We start from the raw sequence: 21,460 nt of genomic DNA on the forward strand, positions 1-21,460 counted from the left end.
CCCCATTTGTATGAAATCTGCTCATTAAGCAAAAGAAGCATGAAATGTCTCTAATGATCCAAACCACAGACTGAAGGGAGGTTTTAGAACCATGGACAGACCATTCAACCATTCATATCAAGGATTACCAGGAGTTTCTTACTTTCTGGGGTAAAGAAAAAGGGAACCCCTGTTCTCCCAACAGGGGTTCTGTTTATTATGGGTCACAGATTTGCAGTTCTAACGTCATCTTGGATATCTTGAGGTTCCTCACTTTGTTACAGAACGGAGCTAGATAGAAAGGGAAGAGCGATGCTGCACACATGTCCAAAGAGTGGAAGGAAAACCCAAAACTGCCATGAAGCTTCACAGAAAACAGATCAAATGGATTCTCAGAGGTCAGCTGCTCAGTGGCCTGCGCTTCTACGGAGGAAGCATCACAGGGCCAGATCCACCAATCAGACGTCGGGACTTAGAATCTTGTGACATTGCACAGCCAATAAAAGGATCAGTCTGCAGAATGTAACCATGACATTAGAAAAACTGGATGCTACTTCAAATTATATTTAAAAAAAGAATGTGTTGAAGGAGCAGCAGGAGTTTCTAACATGTACTGGTCAGGTTCTACATGTGCAGCAGTTGCTTGCTTTCTCCTTATGGCTATGCTAAGGATTAGCACTGTGAAGCGCAAACATTTGCTTTCAAAGAAAACATCCATGTCAGGCTAAAATCTCCTAAAACTGTCAAAGCCTTATGGAAACCAGACATGAAGATTTGGGCCACAATTCTGGATTGCATGTCTGTTAAGAACGGCAGAACCACAGTAAAACATGGTGGTGGCAGCATTATGCTCTGGGATTATTTTTCTTTAGGTGGATCTGAGGTGGCAGTCAGTTCTGTCCCATATCCTTCCAAGTGTCTGCTAGAAAGCTAAGGATGGATTTTCTGTCCCATGGTGAGCCAAGTTTTCAGCCAAATCAAAAGAATACATTCATGAGGAAAAATAAGGAGCTGAAACGGCCTGGTCAAGAGTCCAGAGCCATTCTTGACCAAATCTCCACCAGGCCTTTTGAAATGGGCTGTGGACAAAAGATTTCCTCACAATCTGCAAGACAGAGGGCAAACATTACCAAGTGGAGAAGGAGGACCAGCTGAAACTGAATCTAGAGCTTCAACAGAAGCTTCAGTTTACTTCTATAACCTGGTTACTACACTTCCATCCATCCATCCATCCTTCTTCCTCTTATCCGGGGTCGGGTCGCGGGGGCAGCAGCTTCAGTAGGGAGGCCCAGACGTCCCTCTCTCCAGCCACTTGGGCCAGCTCCTCAGGAGGAATCCCAAGGCGTTCCCAGCAGAGAGACATAGTCCCTCCAGGTTACTACACTTATTCAAGCCTTTTTTTCCCCTTCTAGAAAAAGTTTTTCTCCATTTTCCCATCCCAAAAACTCATTTTTAATCAGTGTGTGAATCTGTGCTGATTGTTCCTATGGATGATCTCAACTTGAAGCACAGAGGTGGTGTGAAATGAATACACCTGGTGCAGGTGCTATTCTTTTTTTTTTTGTCTTAATCTAAGCAGGTTGATGAGACTGCAAGCAGAGCTCTAATGAACCAGATTCCTACGAAATAAATGACTTTTTGGTGTATGCTGCTGAGAGCTAAATTAAGTTAATCAGTAAGTTGACCCATACCGTTAACTATTACGGATATTATCTATGGCTCTTAGGACTAGAATTACTAACTTTTGTCAACAGTGCTCTGTTCTTTTATGATTGTTAAATGGAAAACTTTCAAGAAAAGAAATTATAAAAAAAAAAAAATCTAAGCAGGTTGAAAGTGCAGCTTGAAAACATTAATCTGACATTCTGCTACGTGTTCTTCAATGCCCAACACTGGTTTAACAGCAAAATTAGTGTAAGGGACCGAGCCGAAAAAGCAGAGAAGCACAGGGAAATCTTTGAGGAAAAATAGTAACAAAATTTATTTACCACCCAGGAACGTACCTTTTCTCCTTCCTCTCTTAAACTGACACACAAGGGAAACATATACACTGGTTGATCAGACCATTTTGACACAAGACGGGAACATAAAATACATTTACCTAAACAAAACTACAACAAAAGACCAAACTAATCAGTACAGTACTAAAATCAGCAACCTATGAGGAAGAGGACTTAAATAATTAAACTTTCCAAATTTAATTACAAAAAACAAAACTACATAGAAAAACCTAAACCCTTCCAACTCCCCTTCTAAAACTAAGTGGAAGAGTCCAACTAAGCCTCCTTGTCATGGGGATCTTTTGCAGCTGGGGACTCCTTTCCTCTACTGGCCACACCCACATGACAGCCTCCCAGGAACTGGCAACTCAGATGAAAAGTATATTAGTTTAAAGTAAACCAAAAACACAAGAAATGACTAAATGAGTCAACTAAATGTGTGCACCCAAATAGTTAACCAATGTCAAATCAAAGTGAAAAAGTGAAATGTGTTAAAGTAAAATATGACATTTAATTAAATGAAATCATTACCAAATCATTTGTTGTGAGGTTGCACATGCGGCCATCACAATTAGTTTGGAGAGAAAAATTGTGTTTGCGTGTGGGGGCACTAGGGGAACGAGTGAATGTGACTGTATGTAGTTTTCTGTTTGTACTGCCCCCTCTCCCAGGACATCTCAGGTCCCCACTAAGTGTGGACCCCCCCCGTCCTGCTCCCCTCCGCTGGCTGCCGCCTTGGCCTACTGGTGCATTGGTGGTCCTCACTCCTGCTTCGAGAGGCCTGGCCCCCCGTGGCTTGGTCAGGGCCCTTGGCCAGGGGCGGGTGCCTCTGGGGCCAATGGCTGGATCCGTAGCTGGCTGCCGGCGGAGCCCACAGGCTCATGCCCACAGCTCCGGGGGGGGGGGGCTTTGGCATTGTGGCTGTCGGGAGGTTTCCTGGGGGCCGTTTGTCCTCTTTCCTTGGGTTGAGGAGGCAGAATCCCTGTGTTGGCTCATCTTGGGACATCTCCCTTTAGGCATCTGGGGCTTTGGTCTGCCTCGGTGCTCTGGGGGACGGGTCTTTGGCTCCTCACATGTTCTCATGGATAAACCTTACATACACAAGTGCACTCTCACAAACACCTACAGGTACTTGGATCCAGGTGCTTACAGACTCACTTCCAAACAGAAAACCCCTATTATTATCATCATCTTCAGGTGTCACTTTATACATTCTGTATTAAATACTGTATATTCTTCAGTGATGGTATCAAGGTAATACTTTATGGGCTGGTTGTGCTGTTGCTGTTCGTTCTCTACATCTCTCTTTGCAGGTGAAGAAGCAGACTGAGGATGTATCGTTCTCTCCTCTTTCACCTTTACTACCTTGTTTCAGTGTCCATATAACATGAAATATTGCCTGCATAAATTATGATAAAGCTTTTTCCATATATAAATCAAGCGGAGCACTATGGCGAAAGCAGTAAAATATGTTGGGCTCTTTGTGGCATTAAGACAATTGTTATTGCCACATTACCAGACAGGACACCTGAAGAAAAGAAAGGATGTGTCCTATGTGGTTTGGCAGTGCAGTTACACATTACAGCAGAACTAGTCCAAAGAACTGAAGGCATTTTATTAAATATCAATACATTAAAATACAAATGTGCTAATCTTACAAACTTGGTGATGGCTTGTCTGGATAAAAAACAAAACAAAACAAAAAAAAAAACATATTCAACTGCTTCAGAAATACAATTTTCCATCCATTGTCAGACCTCATCAGTAGTTTAAAAGCTGCATGGCACAACCCTGAGAATCGTCATGGCAACAAGGTGCTGCTATAATGCGTTTTTTTCCTCTCACGGATTTCTTTGGTTATTTTGCTTTTTGTCACATTCACCTGTCTCCGATCTCAAACTGATTTATTCTCAGCCAAAGATAAGCTGAGTAAAGCTAGCGGAATGAGCACATTTTCCTGGAAAACCGAGGCAGACCCAATTACTGCCAGACCTGTAGAATGGAGGAATGACAACATGAAGTAGGCTCAAAAAGGCCTGATCTAACCAACCTGATGAACTGTTAATGAGTCTGGGAAGAGCTCCAGAGGCAGCAGTGAACCTTCCCATGAGTGGCCAACCTACCAGAAATGAGCCATTATGCGTTATACAGGAGGAGGATCATCAACATTACACCAGCAAGAACAAACAATCTACATGAAGGTTCTGGAGTGGCCAAGTCAAGCCTTCCCTGTAGGAGCCGTTTACTGCTCCCCATGAGGCCAGCTTCCTTCCTCCACTAAATGAAGCTGATGGCAGCTTCTTGCATTTACTCTGGTGGTCCTCGTCTGATATTAAAATTGGTTCGATGATCGGAAACATTTTGCCAACAAAAACAAAACTAGAGAGAATCTGTTAGGGTAGCACATCACAGCGCTAGAGAAGAGCAGCCAGTGTGGCCAACAGGAGGAAGTTCAAATGTCTGCAGAACAGATCCATCAGCTTTCATCTGGATCTGAGGAACTACTTCATCTAAAACAAGTGTCAGGAAAGTTGCTGCCTCCCCCGTTTTACTCTGAAGGTATAAAAGGCTGTATTGCTTTAAAAGCAGAAGTAAAAAGGTAGTGGTGGAGGATGTCAGGGCCTCTTTCTGCAGACCGTGGTGTTGTCAGAGTTAAGCAAAGTGACGGCAGCGTGATGATCTGAGGACGTTCACCACCGTCACCTGCTCTGTGGCACTTTCACAGCAGCAGAGGCGTGTGCTCTCCCGCCGGTTCCCTCCGCCTGACGAGCTGCCGCGCCTGCTCCATGAGGCGCCCGGGCAGCGAGGGGACGTGGTGGCTCGGGTCCAGCACGTTGGTTTTGCGGCGCTCGCGCTCCTGCAGCCACATGAGGTACGGGCTGGGCGGGAAGAAGGGGCGGGAGCGCTCGCGGTACAGCTGCAGCACCACGCCGGCCACGCCCAGCCCCGCCCACACCGTCATCATGGCGTAGTCTGCAGCAAGGCACGCAGCGGGTCAGACACCACAAGTACTCAAAGCCATCCACGGCGGGCTGACGTGGCAAACTCACCGACGGCTTGGAACGGCGCGTCGGTGAAGGCGGCGCTGAAGTTGTTGTTGAGGAAACGCTTCAGGACGTTCAGCGTGATGTAGGACAGGCTGGTGTAGACGTAGGCGTTGGCGGCCAGGACGACGGCGTAAGCCCCGACCACGCCGCACGTGGTGATGTTTCCCTGAAACGCACACATGAGGTGAAGCAGCCACAGCGGGGTGTGATGTTTCCCTGCAGCCACCGAGGAGCCTGCTGCTTCTTCCTGTCAGGGTTCACTCACTCCACAGAACAGGAGGCTGCTCTAACAGCCTCATCACTAACACAGGCTTCCTACAGCATCAGGCTACTTCAGGTCAAGACTTCTTAATGCCACCTGAGATAAAAACTTAAGACCAACTTAAGAATATATACAAGATTCAAAAAAACTTTACTCAAATGTTTATTTTAACATAAACCATTACTTTCTGGTCCAGTAGAATGTTTCAAATTTTGAAAAACTTTCCATACAGGAAGAAAGCTAAAAGCGCATAATCTATTTTTTAACAACTATTGAACTGAATTCATGAACTTTGTTTTGTTTCCTAGTAAAATAAACAAACGACTTTTAAAAATCCCAACATAATCAGTGCTAACTCCTTTTGGCAGCTATGGCGTGGTACTGCAGGCTGTCTTCAGTTCCTCCTCCACCATTTAGTCTTTATATCGCTTTCTGATTTGGTGAGAAGTTGTGGCATCACCGTACCAGCCGTTCTCGTCACCATGTCACCGTGTTCAAAGTCCACAATACCTCTGCTGTGGTACCACCAAACATTGTTGCTATCTACAGCCATGTCTGACATCACTGTCCATGTCGGACATGGCTGTGGAACAGAAGTGAGGTACCTGCCTTTTCACCCTTCACATGTGTGACTCCACTGCCTTGATTCCCATCGTGCCGAGCTTGAATGATTTCTTGCCCAAAATGCACCGTGCCTCACATACATTCCCTGGTACTGCTTTTAGCCACGCAGGAAACTCTTGGCTGGAGAGCCAATTTTCGTTGAATTTACACTTCCCCGTGTTGTCGAGATAAAAAGTCCCGGCCACAACATCGTTTTTATTGGTTTCGCTATTGTGACAGAACCAATAAAGGGTACAGCGAGCCGTTCGGGGAATAAAATAAATAAATTGTTTCAGTTATTTATTTTTTATTTATTTATTTTTTTCGGGATTTTTTTGCGGCTCTAGTGGCTCGCTTTTTCTGAAAGTAGGCTGACAGGAAGGGTGGTAGAGGGGGAGAGACATTCAGCAAAGGACCGCGGCTCGGATTTGAACCCGGGTCGACCGCCTCGAGGACTAAGGCCTCTGTATATGGGTCACACTACCCGCTGCACCACATGCACGCCCTGGTTCAGCTATTTTAATGTTTGATATGGCTTACAAAAATAAAATCCTATTTATGACATGGTAACAAATTTAAGACCTATGAATGACTGATTTAAGTGACTGATATAATATGACTGATATTTTAATACCAATTAAGGCCTTAGTTTTATATTACAGAATTCAATGCCTTTTAAGACTTTTTAAGGAACCCTGTAATAGTTCTGTTACGGTCCTTATATAAATTAGCAGTGATTTATTCAAGATTTCATGGACTGTAAAAATTCAACTAGTCTAAATTATCAGCAGTACCACAAGGTGGCAGCATGGCTCTAATGGTCTGGTAGACGACTGCTAAAAACATGCCCATCCCTCCACATGGAGCCCATCAATAGACTGGAAAATATTGAAGGGTTTAGCAAAAGCAGAATGAGGCTTGCTAAAGTATTGCCCCCCCCTGACCTTTTCCATAAAGTGGTGCTTTGTTGTAAACTGGCAGCAGAAACATGGTTTTAAGAGGTAACTAGCCGGCAGTCCCCCCCAGACCAGCTGCAGGGTGTGACACTGTGGTCTTGTAAATGGTCTTATCTCGTGTTGAGCGGCGGAAAAGGTGTGAAACCTGTTACCTCTCTGGGCCACCGCATGAAGAACAGCGGAAACATGAGCATGATGCAGCAGAACGTCACCCAGAAAACCACATCCGAGTTCCTGAACACATCCAGGTCTCCTGCCGTTAAAACAGTAATGCACAGGTCAGAGAAACAGAACACACACCAGCTCCACTGTGACCAACAAGAGGCAGCCCCCCCCCCCCCCAAATACCCAGAGGGGTGAAAAGGACAACGGACGCCACGAGGAAGCCCAGCATCAGGCCCACCACGACCACGCAGGCCATGACTGAGCCGAAGCGCCACCAGCTCATCACCAGGACCACTCCGCCCACCACGCCCACCACGGCGGACACCGCCAGGCGCACTACAGGGAGAGACGCACACACACCACATGTCACTAAACTCCCACCGTCTGTGGATGCAGAAGCTGGGAGCAGCTTACGGTCATAATCCAGCTGGGTGGTCCTTGTGATGAGGACGAAGAAGAAAAACGCTGCAAAGCTGAATCCCATGCAGAACATCTCTGTATGTCAGGAAGAGAAGAAACAAAGCGATCACTAATCCTGGTAGAAATTCAGACCTTATGGTTCCTTAAAGGCCGTTTCTACTTCTGTCTATTGCTCTTTCTTACATGTAAGCTATATCAGAGCACACTTCTGATCTGAAAAGCAAACACGACATATTCATAACAACAAAGCGTAAGGTTTGTCCCTTTTATATAATGTGTCATTGTGGGCCCTCTGTTGATCCAAAACATCTGCAGGAGTCCACAGTCCCATCCATGATGAAGAGCAGCAGCAACATCTGTTTCCTCTTCCTGAGCCAAATTAACCTATTTTGACTTCTCTTCTAACTCTCCTGAGTTGCTTTGAGTTGAAGTTGGTTTTTTTCAGGCCTAAATATGAGGAAGAAACCTAAAGATTGAGCTGTGGTTAAAAACCAGATTTTTAGCTTCACTCCTGCGTTCTACATGATTGTCTAAGGCTGGCCGTTCACACGCCTGGTCCAGGCAGAACTGGAGCAGAAAGTGCAACGTAGAGCAGAGTACGGGTCGACTTCTGTTCATTACGTGCAGGAAGAACTATGCAAACACAACATATGACCCTGAGATGATGGACTGGAAGTTTGATTGAGGGAGTCCTGTTTAAAAATCACATCATGGGTTAAACATTGGACTGTAAGATGAAAACTCATCTGCTTGTGTGGCTTTAAAAGCAACAAGCTGAGACTACTCACCACATTTGAAGAAGCGATGGCCGAAGAAGCAGACAAACAACCCAGCCAAGCCGGCCATGGTGAAGAACACCTTTGTAGATATTTTTCCTGTAATGGGTCAATGTCTGAAGGTCAGCTGAAGTCTGGACCATCCCTGGTCCTGGTTACACGATGATGTTTCAGAATTAAAGGAGAGAAGCTAACCCAGAGTCTGGCAGCCGTCCAGCGTGGAGGCGAAGCTGCAGGCGTAGGTGTGGGCGGGAACGTAGGAGGCGGAGGTGTTCAGCACGGGGTCTCTGACGATGACCGAGTAGATGACACCCTGACCGGGGATGGAGCTGAACACCATGGTGGTCTTATCCGTTGACTTCAGAGTGGTGACCTTGAAGGGGACACACAAGGGCGTGAGTATTGACAGCCAGCGAGTGGGGCTAAGCCAGGTCCACGGTCACGCTTTTACAGCTTTTTACCCGTCTACCGCTCGCCGCCATGCCTCGGGTGTCGCCCACAGCCTGGAACCCGCTGAACAAGCTGCTCTCTGATAGGTCGTTCTCGGGCAGGAAGTAGCGGTAGACGTCGTACTCCAGCCGCCAGCGCGTGCCGGTTCCTGTCGACATGTCGCAGGCTGGAGGAGTTTGGCCTCTGACAAAAAGAAAGATGGGAGAGCGAGTTCCAAGTGATCAAACTCAGTCACATGAAAATGATTGTGGGCCCATTACCCATGGCCACTAACCCCAACCATGGTTTACTGATGGTGCATCATGTGCTACCCAGGATGTTACTGCAGTCATCAGGCAGGACGAGCTGCTGCGCTAACTGATGCGAGCACTGATAAAGAGCTGGTATGCACTGATGAGCAGATTCTACGCCTGTTGCTGCAGCAGCACCATGTTTTAGAATCTGGCAAACCGCCGGTAAACAGGCTTCCTACTTATTCTAAAAAGAAATGTGACCGTCAGACAGCTCAGTAAGCAGAGCCTCTAACACGGCGACCTGCTAAAGCTTTCCTACACTCACCTCCCACATTCTGACAGCTTCCAACCACCGACGTCTGTGTGGTTTACTGGGATTTAACGTTAAAGGCCAACGCCAAGTAAAGAAAACGTGCCTTTCAACGTTCCTTGCAGATCTTAACAGGAAGTGTGTCGTGCATTTATATCCAATCTCTCTGGGGGATGTCCAGGCTTGTGTAGTGAACCTCTGCAGCCATGGATGAAGAGCACTTGAACATGTTGTTAGATCTTACTGCAGATTCTCTATTGCCTGTGGTGGGGATCTCTGACTGGCCCACAGGAACACATCAATACGGCCTGATCTAAAGCATCTACTGTGGCTGTGGCTGCAGGTTTAGGCCTGGCCTCCTGCGCTACACCCAGCTCAGACAACGTTCATTTAGCCCCATCCATCAAGCCCGGCCAGCTTCCTGCTGAAGAACAGCCCCTCCACAGCATGATGCTGCCACCACCATGCATCACTGTGGGGCCGTTGTATAAGGAGTCACGCATGGTGTTGGTTTCCTCCACATGCAGGCCAGTAAGTATAACTTTGGTGTGATGTGACAGAGCCCCTTCTTCACATGTCTGCCTCCATGGCTTTGATGCCGTTTGTTCACTCATGGATCTGTTTAGTGGCGTCATATTAAAATAAAGGATGAACACATATGTGTGACACGCCTTTTAAACTATGGATCCTTTGCTTCCACCTGACAACGATGCACTACAGAGCGCTGGTCTATCAAATAAAACACATTAAGCGTGCGGTTGTAAACAGACGGGATGTGTAAATGTAAAAGGGCTATGGAGACTTTTGCAACAACACACTGTGGAAGGTCAACAGTGTTCAGTATAGCAGCTAAAGATGGTTAACAAAGAAACCAGTCTTGCAGTCTAATCCAGCGAGCTGAAAAGTTCACACTGGAGGCTTTCTTTGGGATTTCTCAATTTAATCCACAGACCATTGGAATTGGCTGTTGTTCATTCTAAGGGGAAAGCAGGCAGGTTCCATCAGCTGCTGGCCGCTGTAATACTCAGAAACATCTGGGTAAAGAGGAGAAGACCCGCAGTCTGCCCTGTGTGTTTGCACAGAGATGTAAAAGCCTGTGACAGCAGCGCTGAAAAGGAAGTGAAGCAAGCGCTGCCCAGAGTTACCTTTCATATCCTAAATTAGCCGGCGCAAAACGGACGCTGGTCTCGTACAGATTGTAGCGGACGTAGATGTTGGGATCCACATCCAGGCTGAACTCCATGTTACAGGCTCCAGGGAGTGGTTCTGTAAAATACCGGACGGTACCATTAGAGCACAGCGAGCACGGCTACTGGGCCGGCTAAAGAAGGACCAATCAGTGCAGCGGCTCGCTTCATTTTCCTCAACTAGAGAGAAAAGACTAAAAAATCTCGCTTGCTTCTTGGTTTTTGGTTAAATCTCTTGCAGAAACACATTTCCTGAGCGATCATAAGCAACTTCCTCATTCCTTATTCTTTGAGCAAGTCAGAAGCACCCCGGCATGTTTAGCAACGCTTTCAGGTTTTTTTTTCCTTACCCGTGTTTGAGTAAGAGAGGATGACTCCGGTCCCGGCAACCGTTTCTTCATCAGGAGAAGACAGGAACAAGGAGACCAGCGTTTGGCCCGGCTGTAGAGCCGAGAGGAGCCCAGAGTCCGCCGCTGTCAGAGACAGACCCTGGACCGGAACCTGGAGACAGACATGAGGCAAAGCAGCCAACAGATTCCAGTCACTAAACTTCAAACTAAGGTCAAAGTGGCAAACAGGCCAAAGGAAGCAGCAGCACCTGTTTGGCAAGCTGAAAACCTGCTGCTCAGTGTCTGAACAAAGAGGAAGAGCCTACGTGTCAGAGACACGGCAGCTACAGCGCACACAGGAGAACTGATGATTGTTTAGTAAACCTCCATAAGAATAAAGACATGAGCATCCAGTTAGTAAGTGCTCATCTTACCCTTTGCTTTGTCATGTCACAACTTCATCAAAGTGAGGCCATTTTAAAACACAAATGAAAGCAAAACGTTTGTTTAGTTTTATTTATTGATTTCACTTTTTCCGTTTTGGCCAAACTCCCCCGAACAGAAATTGAGAGCGAGCGCTGAGCGGCTGGCATGCCAAGAGTGCTGGACCACAGAGAGACCAGTGAGCAGTTAGCTGTGACACAACAACGACCTGTTGTTCCTCTTCACCAGTCACCGCCAACACGCCAACAGGCCAACAGGCCAACACGCCAACAGGCCAACACGCCAACAGGCCAACACGCCAACAGGCCAACACGCCAACACGCCAACAGGCCAACACGCCAACAGGCCAACACGCCAACAGGCCAACACGCCAACAGGCCAACACGCCAACAGGCCAACAGGCCAACACGCCAACAGGCCAACACGCCAACAGGCCAACACGCCAACAGGCCAACAGGCCAACAGGCCAACACGCCAACAGGCCAACAGGCCAACACGCCAACAGGCCAACAGGCCAACAGGCCAACACGCCAACACGCCAACAGGGCAACACGCCAACAGGGCAACACGCCAACAGGCCAACACGCCAACAGGGCAACACGCCAACAGGGCAACACGCCAACAGGGCAACACGCCAACAGGGCAACACGCCAACAGGCCAACACGCCAACAGGGCAACACGCCAACACGCCAACACGCCAACAGGCCAACAGGCCAACACGCCAACAGGCCAACACGCCAACACGCCAACAGGCCAACAGGCCAACAGGCCAACACGCCAACAGGCCAACAGGCCCAACACGCCAACACGCCAACACGCCAACACGCCAACAGGCCAACACGCCAACACGCCAACACGCCAACACGCCAACAGGCCAACAGGCCAACACACCAACACGCCAACACGCCAACACGCCAACACGCCAACACGCCAACACGCCAACAGGCCAACACGCCAACACGCCAACAGGCCAACAGGCCAACACACCAACACGCCAACAGGGCTAGCTTACTGCCTGTAACGGTGCTCACAGAGATCCACCACGCTCCTTTAACGTCAACAGGTGAAGTGAGCAACTCATTCCGTTAAGGTCTAGATCTGCATCCATAGTGAGAAACAGCCGCTGAGGGATGAAGCTTTCAGCACTGAAGCAAAGCTTTGACCATGGGTGCCATGATACAACGCAGATCTAGATCTCTATGGGGATGAGAGTGTGAGATGGAGCGCAGGCTCCATGTGGTTTTAGCTGAATGCCAGCGAGCAGCCGCAGACAGCGTCTCCATGGCAGCGTCTCCATGGCAGCGTTACTGCTGCTGTCGCCGGCAGGAAATGCTGAGAACGCTGCTGCTGTCTTAGCTGTGTGCCCACCCTGTCAAAGCATCGCTGAGGCTCAGAGCCGGGTGCAAAACGCACGCCGCGTTCTGCATGCTACAAATTTGGCCTCTTGTTCTGTCTGAGGACAGGCTACAAAGTTTCTGGAGCAACCCCCCCCCCCCCAAAAAAAAAAAAACTAAACAAAAAACAGATTTGAACAGTTAAAGGATATTAAAAGATATTATGTAAAAGATGAAGTTAACATATTTAGGAGGACTTGCCATTTATGGTTTAGGCAGACTGCAGGTTTAGCAGATGTGCTGCAGGATAACTGCTGATGGATGGCTCTCTGCAGCTCACACATGAAGCTTTATTTACAGAAGCAGGTGATCAGTCACAGAGTTGTTGGCTTCTGTCTCCAGTGTTTTCCAGAAGAGAAGCTGAAATAGGACCACCTTCCCAACCTGTGTGTGCCCCCCTGACCCACTGGAGGTTTTTTTCCTGGGACACTTCTGGGACCGTGGCCAGTCGATTTATCCCCCCCCCCCCCCAGCGTGTCTGCTGCTCATGACCTGAGGGCTGTACATCAGCTGACTGGCACTTCTCACAAAGCCTCATTCATTACGCGGCAGCAGAACCTACACTGGGAGAAATGGCTGCAATGTCACAGTCAGGTTCCCGGCTTGTAACGTCTCCTGCGACCCAAAGTGTCAGCACTGAGAAACAGGCAGTTAAAGGCTCTTGTTTGGCTGCTATTTGTGTTCTGGTTTTAACTCAGCCCATTGACTGCAGTCCAGCTTTGTTGTCTCTGAAGCCGCAGCAGAAGTCACAGCCACTTTAAAGGGCATAAAGGGACAGCTCACATCACCAACATCCAGTCATTTATCCAGCGCTAAGCAAACACAGCATGTCCTCCGCTTCATAACATCATGCTGTTTACTGCCTTCTGTATAGCGTGGAGAATAGGAATCACTTGTTTGGATTCAAAGAAACATTAAGCAGGGAGCAGCAGCACACTGCTGAGCAGCAAAAGCATCCATCAGCTGCAGAAGTGATACGAATGTTGCAAATGTGATGTTTATTTCAAACGGAGTTCTGCTATAGAACCGATTATGAGACATGGACACTTTCTTAAATAAATCTTGTTCCTTTTGCTGCCACCCGACATGGGTTTCCTGTTTCTAGCTGTAGCTGCTCCTCACCCTGGTGTATGAGAGCGTGGCGTTGTGGTACAGCGTGTGGTACTGCAGCGTGATGAAGGCCACCTCCGGAGGGATCCTGCTCACCACGGCCTGCACAGTCTCGTTCTGCGAGATGTTCACATTCTGGAACGTCCCCGGCAGGAAGGTCACATGGTCTGAGGCGCAGGAAACAAACAACAAAATAAAACACACAGCGGGTTCATCTCCATCAGTCACATGAACGCACGGCTGGAGAAGACGGGCCGATGCCGAGGGCGTCGTGTCACGTCGACTACCCACAGACAGACAATTGGTTACATCTAAACATTGTGGGCTTCATTATTTCATAAAACCGTGTCACATGTGAACCTTTTAAGTTCTGGTATAGTCACCGATTAGGAACAGACGTTTTGGGGGAGTATTAAATAGAAAGTTACTAATTTGAGAATAAAGGTTCTAGAACAATAAAGTAAAAATAAAGACAAAAGTGGTAATATTATGAGTAAAAAGTCATATTATGAGAATTAAGGGGGGAACATTTCCAGAATAGTCACAGTTTGCGGAACTATTTCAGTCCTGGAGTAATAGGGCCAGCTTAGATTATTTTAATTATTTTTATTCTTTACGAGTATAAAGTCAGGAGAATGAAGCCAAAGGGACACGAAAATAAACTTGTTTTATTTATTACAAACATAGAAATATTACGAATATGAAGTATGTTCTGAGATTAAAGTCCCTCTGATACTGTTTAAGTGACTGAGTAACTGCAGATTTGCCACATTCAACATGGCGGACGCTCTGACGCATCGCAGCAGGCAGACCCCGCCCAACGAGGCGTCTACATACATGATGTCTATGAGGATACTGATGGGACAAAAAACAGAAGGAAATGCATGCTTGGTTGATTATGGCTTTGTTGTAACAACACTTAACAATATCTATATAGTATAGATCTATATAGTAAATGGTGGCATATTAGCTGAGTTGCACCCTCTCTGCCGTCGCCAAACAGCCATTTCAAATGGTTTGGTGTCTTTTATTACGTTAGATCAGATTATGCCAGAACAAGGCGTGTTGGTAATGGAACGCTTCATTCAACATTGAAGCGAAGAGCCTTGGCAGCTAGTAAAATGTTGTTTAAAAATGGCCCAACAATTACAACATTGAAATTGAGACCATCAACCTGGATCCCTCCTTCCCGTGTTGCAGAGGGACGTTTGAAACGAGAGGCAAGAATCGCTGACTGCTGCTCGCCAAACAAAAGCTTTCAGGGTTAAAACTCCAGCTGGACAATATATGCAGTCAACAGTGGCCATGGTCATCTCAGCGTGTACAACACTGTGACCGCAAAGAGCTGCTAGGAGGCCATGTTTGATGCACTTGCTTAAACTTCAGCTCCCAAAGAGAAATAACTTCCAGAAGGAGATTTAAAAATCTCACTTCTCACCCATCAGTAAATGGGATGCTGATTTATCTACCGGCACAGATCTTAACTACTGGAGTAACATTTGCACAGACCCGTTTAGAATAAGCCAAAAACTTAGACGATACAAAGTCCTTAAAGGTGCGTATCTGTTATTTGACCTTTTTAGTAGCTCACGCTATATGCCTTTTTAAAGCCTATAGCGTGAGAACGCGCTACACAGGAGGATCCAGATGGCTTTCTCAGCTCCATGAGTGCAGCAGGTTCTGAGAGTGGTTAAGACTTTGCTTTCCATAATCACACTACAGGCTCAGCAACTGTTGCTGTTGACAGCGGGAGGAAATGATGATCCTCCCAAAACGTTCTGTGGTGTAGAACGCTGGGGCCCCATCCTCCACATGCAGGCGCTGTAAGTTCAGGACTTAATTGGAGCAAGTGTTTAGATGACTATGGATCAATAACCAACCCCCTCAATCATGGTAATAATTTGTTGATTTGCTGACAAAGTCTTAGTGAAGGTACTGTATGGGAGAGAGGAGCAGGACTCTAAACTAACTTTTCAAGAATCAAGAGTCTTTATTGTTATTTAACCATAATGAGATTTTGGTGAGACACTAAATTAAAGAAAATTAAAGAAAAAAGATACATAAGCATTCCTAAAGGACACCCTCAAAAGTGAAAAACTTATAGAATAAACGTTCTTGGAAGTAAAATATGTAGGACAAATGTAGCAAGTAGTATTTACATAAAATGCAACCTGTGCTGACAGTCTTTGAAATAGGCTGGTAGTTTATTTGATTCTCAGAAGTCATCTTTTACACTGATTTCATTGTTAAGCCCAATTATTTTCCTTGAGGTCCAACCAAACTGCATTAGTTTTACAGCTTCACTATTGTTGTGTTAAATCACGGTTCATATAGACAACATTGGCTATTAAATGATTGACTAACAATGTAGTCAACATAAACTTCTTTATTTGAAGCAAAATTATTTATTACCTAATAATATAGTAACAAAACACCCAAGTAGCAGCTTGTTTTGTGCGCTCTCAGTCCAAATGTTCTATTTTGGAAAAAGAAGTGGAAACTTTTTTTTGTCCAATTCATGGATTAACTGTAAAAATAATCGACTGATTCATCGATCATTAAAATAATGGTTAGTTGCTGCTCTACTTTGCTTGGATTGGCCAGGTTCTTCCACAGTGGAGACTCCCTCCGGGTGTTTGTGGGGATCTCTGGGGTGAAGTGTGGGGCAGGCGCTCACCATTCTCACTACTCGTACAACAGTGCAGCTCCAGGTGACAAACATATTGCCACTATCCAAATGACTGAGGGTCATAAAAACACGGCTTACCATCAGATCAATGAGGCCAGGCACACGTAGGCACCCACCTTCTCTCTACGCTGTGTCTGAACTCCTGATACAGAACAAAACAAGCTCTCTCAGAGACAAAGAAAAGCCGCGTCGCACCAGTAAAAGACTGATTTTCACTGCTTGTGGGTTTCCTTTGAAAATGGGTACAAACTGACATATTGGCAGGACTGGCCTCTGATGTGCCAGGACTAATCAAGTGGATCATTTGATCATCTGCTTTCATTGTTTCTCCTCCAAGGATTCTTTTAAATTCTGTCTCCAAATCAGGAAGAATAATCAGTTAACTATGGATGTTTTGGCTCCTGGCCTGTTTGGATGGAATGTGCTGAAGGCAGCGAGTCTCAGTGCCAAGACCTCTCTGTGCAATCCACTAATCACACTAAAGTATCTTATGTATTCTTGTAATACAATGGGTTTCCACAACAGACTGTTTTGCAGTGACTACGCCGGATGCATCATCTTATCAGATTGAACTACCCAGGTTGGTTCGCTGCCACTGGCCACTGATGACTGATTTTAGCAGATCTCAGTTTGGCAGGGAATGACGTCATATTTAGGGTTTGTTTGTTTTTTAACATGTGCAGATCAGCATCTCATCTTAATGCTGGTTTAGTTTATCCAGATGGATTCTTACATTTACTTTTTTATTCTATTATTTAACTCCTCAGGCATCCAACACGTGCCACTTAAATATTTCCAGTTTTATCTCCCCCATTTATTATAGTTGGAGACTAAATACGTGTAGAAGATATTTGTTTTCTTAGCTAGCTAAGCTACTGCAGCTTTTCTTCTACAAGCTGCCCTGCTAGCTTAACAGGAAAACCCACAATGTTTTGAATAGTTTTCAAAAGACAAAAGGCTTTATGCAAACATTAAAAGGGAAAGTGTCACTAACAATCCGTAGCCGTGTCTGTACTCACTTTCCACTTGAGCTTGTCCTTCAAACCCGGACCAGAGCAGCAGCAGCAGCAGCAGCAGACTCCACATCTCCCTGTTTTACCGACCCGACAACAAGCCTCTGTCTGAGAGCCAGACGTTCAGGAATCACCGCAAACCGCGCACTCGTCCGTGTTTAAGCCCCACCGACCACATACTGGACAGCTGACGTCTACCCTGTGACAACACCAACCTCTCTCTGCTCCTGCCGAGCCCCTCTAGCCGATCCGGAGGAGGACGGGCACTCACACGAAATCTCGCCTCTAATCTCGCGATATTTCAAAGATTAAACGTGAATTTAGCAAATAAATCCAAGCGTGTCCGTGCATGTTTGGAGCATATTTCTACATTGGTTCCAACTTCGACAACCAATGTTTTATTTATTTAATTTTTGCAAAACATGTAAGATACACATAATCTAAAAATGTTATGAGATTCAATGACAACCCCCCCCCCCCCCCCCCCCCCCCAAAAAAAACCTTTGCCTTTTCCTTAGATGATCCTTAGTGCCTGACCAGTAATGTCACAGTACGGTAGGGGCCAGGCAAGTGGGTTTTTGTGTCTGCTATCAAATTTTTATTTTTTATTTTATTTTAGACTATACATTGAAATAACCCTTTGGCTGTTTTTGTTTTGTTTTCCATGGTTTCTGATAAGAGCCTTTCATAATCGATAGTCTTTTAAAGTGCCATGACATATTACTAAAAGAAAAACCCTGAAAAACCTTACACACATCTAATGAATTAGTCTTTAAAACCATGTAGTAAAAAGATAACCGTTTTTCATGAATTTAGTTGGACATTTTTGTTTAGACATACATTGTAATATGTATTAATTTCTATTCAGCGCCTGAGAGTCAATGCTTCGGAACCATCTTTCAAAGAAACTACAGCTCAAGTCTTCTGGAGTCTATGCCACCTTTGCCCTGTCATAGACTGAAATATTTCAATCAATCAATCTATTTTATTTGTCAACTGCGATTTGCATTGCAATCGAAAATTCAGTTTCAGTACAACCGTCCATCACATACACTTAGACATTTTGGGGGAAGGAACGCAGCCAGTCAGCCGCTGCTATCAGCACAGCCGTTAGGTGCGTTCCTCCAAACTGCCTCAGACCTCGCTTTACACGGAGTCCACAGGCGCTGCCCTTGAATCTGTTGAAGAAAGATTTACATTGGGGGAGTGGAGGGAGATAAAAAAGACTGGTGCTTCACAATTTATGTTTTCACACATAATGTGAAGCATCCGACAAAAAACCTCATTTGCACGAGAAGCACAATTAATTACGAGACACACATATGCAGAAAGGTAAACATTTCAATGCTGGTCGGGTGCAGTTCGTCTGTATTTGTGAGCATCAGTATGTGTGTCTGGGTGAAAGTTTATATTTCCGTAGGGCTCTTCAGAGGCCATTTGTCCTTGGTCTTATCCAGCAGCCAATTCAATTCAATTCAATTCAATTTATTTATATAGCGCCAAATCATGAAACATGTCATCTCAAGGCACTTTACAAAATCAAGTTCAATCATATTATACAGATTGGGTCAGATTATACAGATTGGTCAAAAATGTTCCTATATAAGGAAACCAGTTGATTGCATCAAAGTCCCGACAAGCAGCATTCACTCCTGGGGAACCGTAGAGCCACAGGGAGAGTTGTCTGCATTGTCCATGGCTTTGCTGCAATCCTTCATACTGAGCAAGCATGAAGCGACAGTGGAAAGAAAAACTCCCCATTAACGGGAAGGAAAACCTCCGGCAGAACCGGGCTCAGTATGAACGGTCATCTGCCTCGACCGACTGGGGTTACAGAAGACAGAGCAGAGACACAACAAGAGAGACAAAAAAGCACAGAAGCACACATTGATCTAGTAATCTGTTCTACATTAGATGGTAGTAGCGGGTGAGCCGTCTTCTCTGGATGATGTCACAGTTAACAGAACGTCAGACCAGGTGTACCTTCTATGAAGAAAAAGAGAGAGAGCAAAAAGTTAAAAGCTGAAATGACGACAGTCATTTCAATGTAATACAATGCAAAACTGGAGAACAGTAGACTGAAGAACAGTAGAAATCAGTAGAGTGAGAAAATTAGACCCTGATGTCCTCCAGTAGCCTAAGCCTATAGCAGCATAACTATAGAGATAGCTCAGGGTATGAGCCACTCTAACTATAAGCTTTGTCAAAAAGGAAAGTTTTAAGATTAGTCTTAAAAGTAGACAGGGTGTCTGCCTCACGGACCAAAACTGGGAGTTGGTTCCACAGGAGAGGAGCCTGATAGCTAAAGGATCTGCCTCCCATTCTACTTTTAGAGACTCTAGGAACCACCAGCAGACCTGCAGTCTGAGAGCGAAGTGCTCTGTTAGGAACATACGGGGTAATCAGAGCTCTGATATATGATGGAGTTTGATTATAAAGGGCTTTATACGTTAGAAGAAGAATTTTAAATTCTATTCTTGATTTAACAGGAAGCCAATGAAGGGAAGCTAAAATTGGAGAAATATGATCCCTTTTGTTGATTTTCAACAGAACTCTTGCTGCAGCATTTTGGATCAGCTGAAGGCTTTGAACTGCATTTTGTGGAGTTCCTGATAGTAAAGAATTACAATAGTCCAGCCTTGAAGTAACAAATGCATGGACTAGTTTTTCAGCATCACTCCTGGACAGAATGTTTCTAATTTTGGCGATATTCCGGAGGTGAAAAAAGGAAACTCTGGAAACCTGTTTAATATGGGATTTAAATGACATGTCTTGGTCGAAAACAACACCAAGATTTTTAACTTTATTACCAGAGGCCAAGTTAATGCCATCCAGATTAAGTGATTGATTAAGAACTTTATTTTTTGAAGACTCTGGCCCAAAGATTACAACTTCTGTCTTGTCAGAATTTAAGTGCAGGAAATTTAAAGTCATCCAGCTTTTGATGTCATCAAGACATGACTGCAGTCGGAGTAACTGATTGGATTCATCAGTATTTATGGATAAATATAGCTGAGTATCATCAGCATAACAGTGGAAATTAATCCCATGCTGTCTGATAATTTTGCCTATTGGAAGCATATATATAGTAAAGAGAATTGGTCCAAGGACTGAACCCTGTGGTACTCCACAAGTGACCCTAGAGTTTGAGGAAGATTTATTATTAACATGAACAAACTGGAATCTGTCCGACAGATAAGATTTAAACCAGCCTAATGCTTTTCTCTTAATCCCTACAGTATGCTCAAGTCTTTGTAGGAGAATATTGTGATCAACTGTATCAAATGCAGCACTGAGATCTAACAGGACAAGTATAGACACAAGTCCATTATCTGAGGCCATGAGAATATCATTAGTGACCTTCACCAGAGCTGTTTCAGTGCTATGATGAGCTCTGAAGCCTGACTGAAACTCCTCAAGTAGGTCATTACTTTGTAAATGTTCACATAGTTGATTAGCAACTACTTTCTCAAGAATCAATCTATTTTATTTGTTCAACAGTTTTGAAGTCTTCAAATCGCAGATTCTCAAATGGTCTTTGACTAGGCCTGTCAGTTATAGCACAGTCTATGTTTAGAGTGGTCTTTCTAGAAGGTGAACCTCCACACAAGACCCAAATTTTCTTCCACGCCTCATCTGCTTATGACTGCCTTAACTCTGAGCATCTTCATTGTCCGTGCTAAATAAGAACATCTCCACTGAATAATGCTCCCAGTGCTAGATTTCACAGTATGGACAGTTAGTGGAGGAGGTTTTTCTCCTGTGTTTTGCAGTTGAGCAAAAAACATCTGACTAAATCACCTTCTTCCTTGTTTGCTGTGTCCCTTGCATGGCTTGTGACAAACTAGAAATGCAAGCTCATAACTTTTTTTCTCTTGCCAGTCTCCCATAAAGGCTGGATTAGTGCAACATTCCACTAATGCCAACAGATTCGCTTACCTGAACTGTGGATCTTTGCAGCTCCTCCAGAGTTACTGTGGTCTCTTGGCTGCTTCTGGTTAATGCCCTCCCTGTCCAGTTTAGGTGGACGGCCATGTTTTGGTAGTTTAGCTGTTGTATCGTACGTTCTATTTTCAGATGACTTAACAGAAA

At 45.3% G+C, this 21,460-nt stretch overlaps 1 protein-coding gene across 1 annotated transcript; it reads right to left on the bottom strand.

Moving 5' to 3' along the window:
• Positions 1-3,570: 3,570 nt before the first annotated feature.
• On the bottom strand, positions 3,571-17,645 carry tm7sf3 (transmembrane 7 superfamily member 3). Its single transcript, XM_021310088.2, has 12 exons — positions 17,375-17,645; positions 13,679-13,833; positions 10,739-10,889; positions 10,347-10,467; positions 8,670-8,841; positions 8,404-8,581; positions 8,221-8,307; positions 7,427-7,507; positions 7,196-7,348; positions 7,000-7,100; positions 5,030-5,192; positions 3,571-4,952 (listed from the first exon to the last, which is right to left on the bottom strand). The coding sequence occupies exons 1-12, from the start codon at positions 17,439-17,441 to the stop codon at positions 4,699-4,701; spliced, it is 1,683 nt and encodes a 560-aa protein (XP_021165763.2). The 5' UTR covers positions 17,442-17,645; the 3' UTR covers positions 3,571-4,698.
• Positions 17,646-21,460: the final 3,815 nt, after the last annotated feature.

Source organism: Fundulus heteroclitus, unplaced genomic scaffold (assembly GCF_011125445.2).
Source record: "Fundulus heteroclitus isolate FHET01 unplaced genomic scaffold, MU-UCD_Fhet_4.1 scaffold_50, whole genome shotgun sequence".
Classification (NCBI taxonomy): Eukaryota; Metazoa; Chordata; class Actinopteri; order Cyprinodontiformes; family Fundulidae; genus Fundulus; species Fundulus heteroclitus.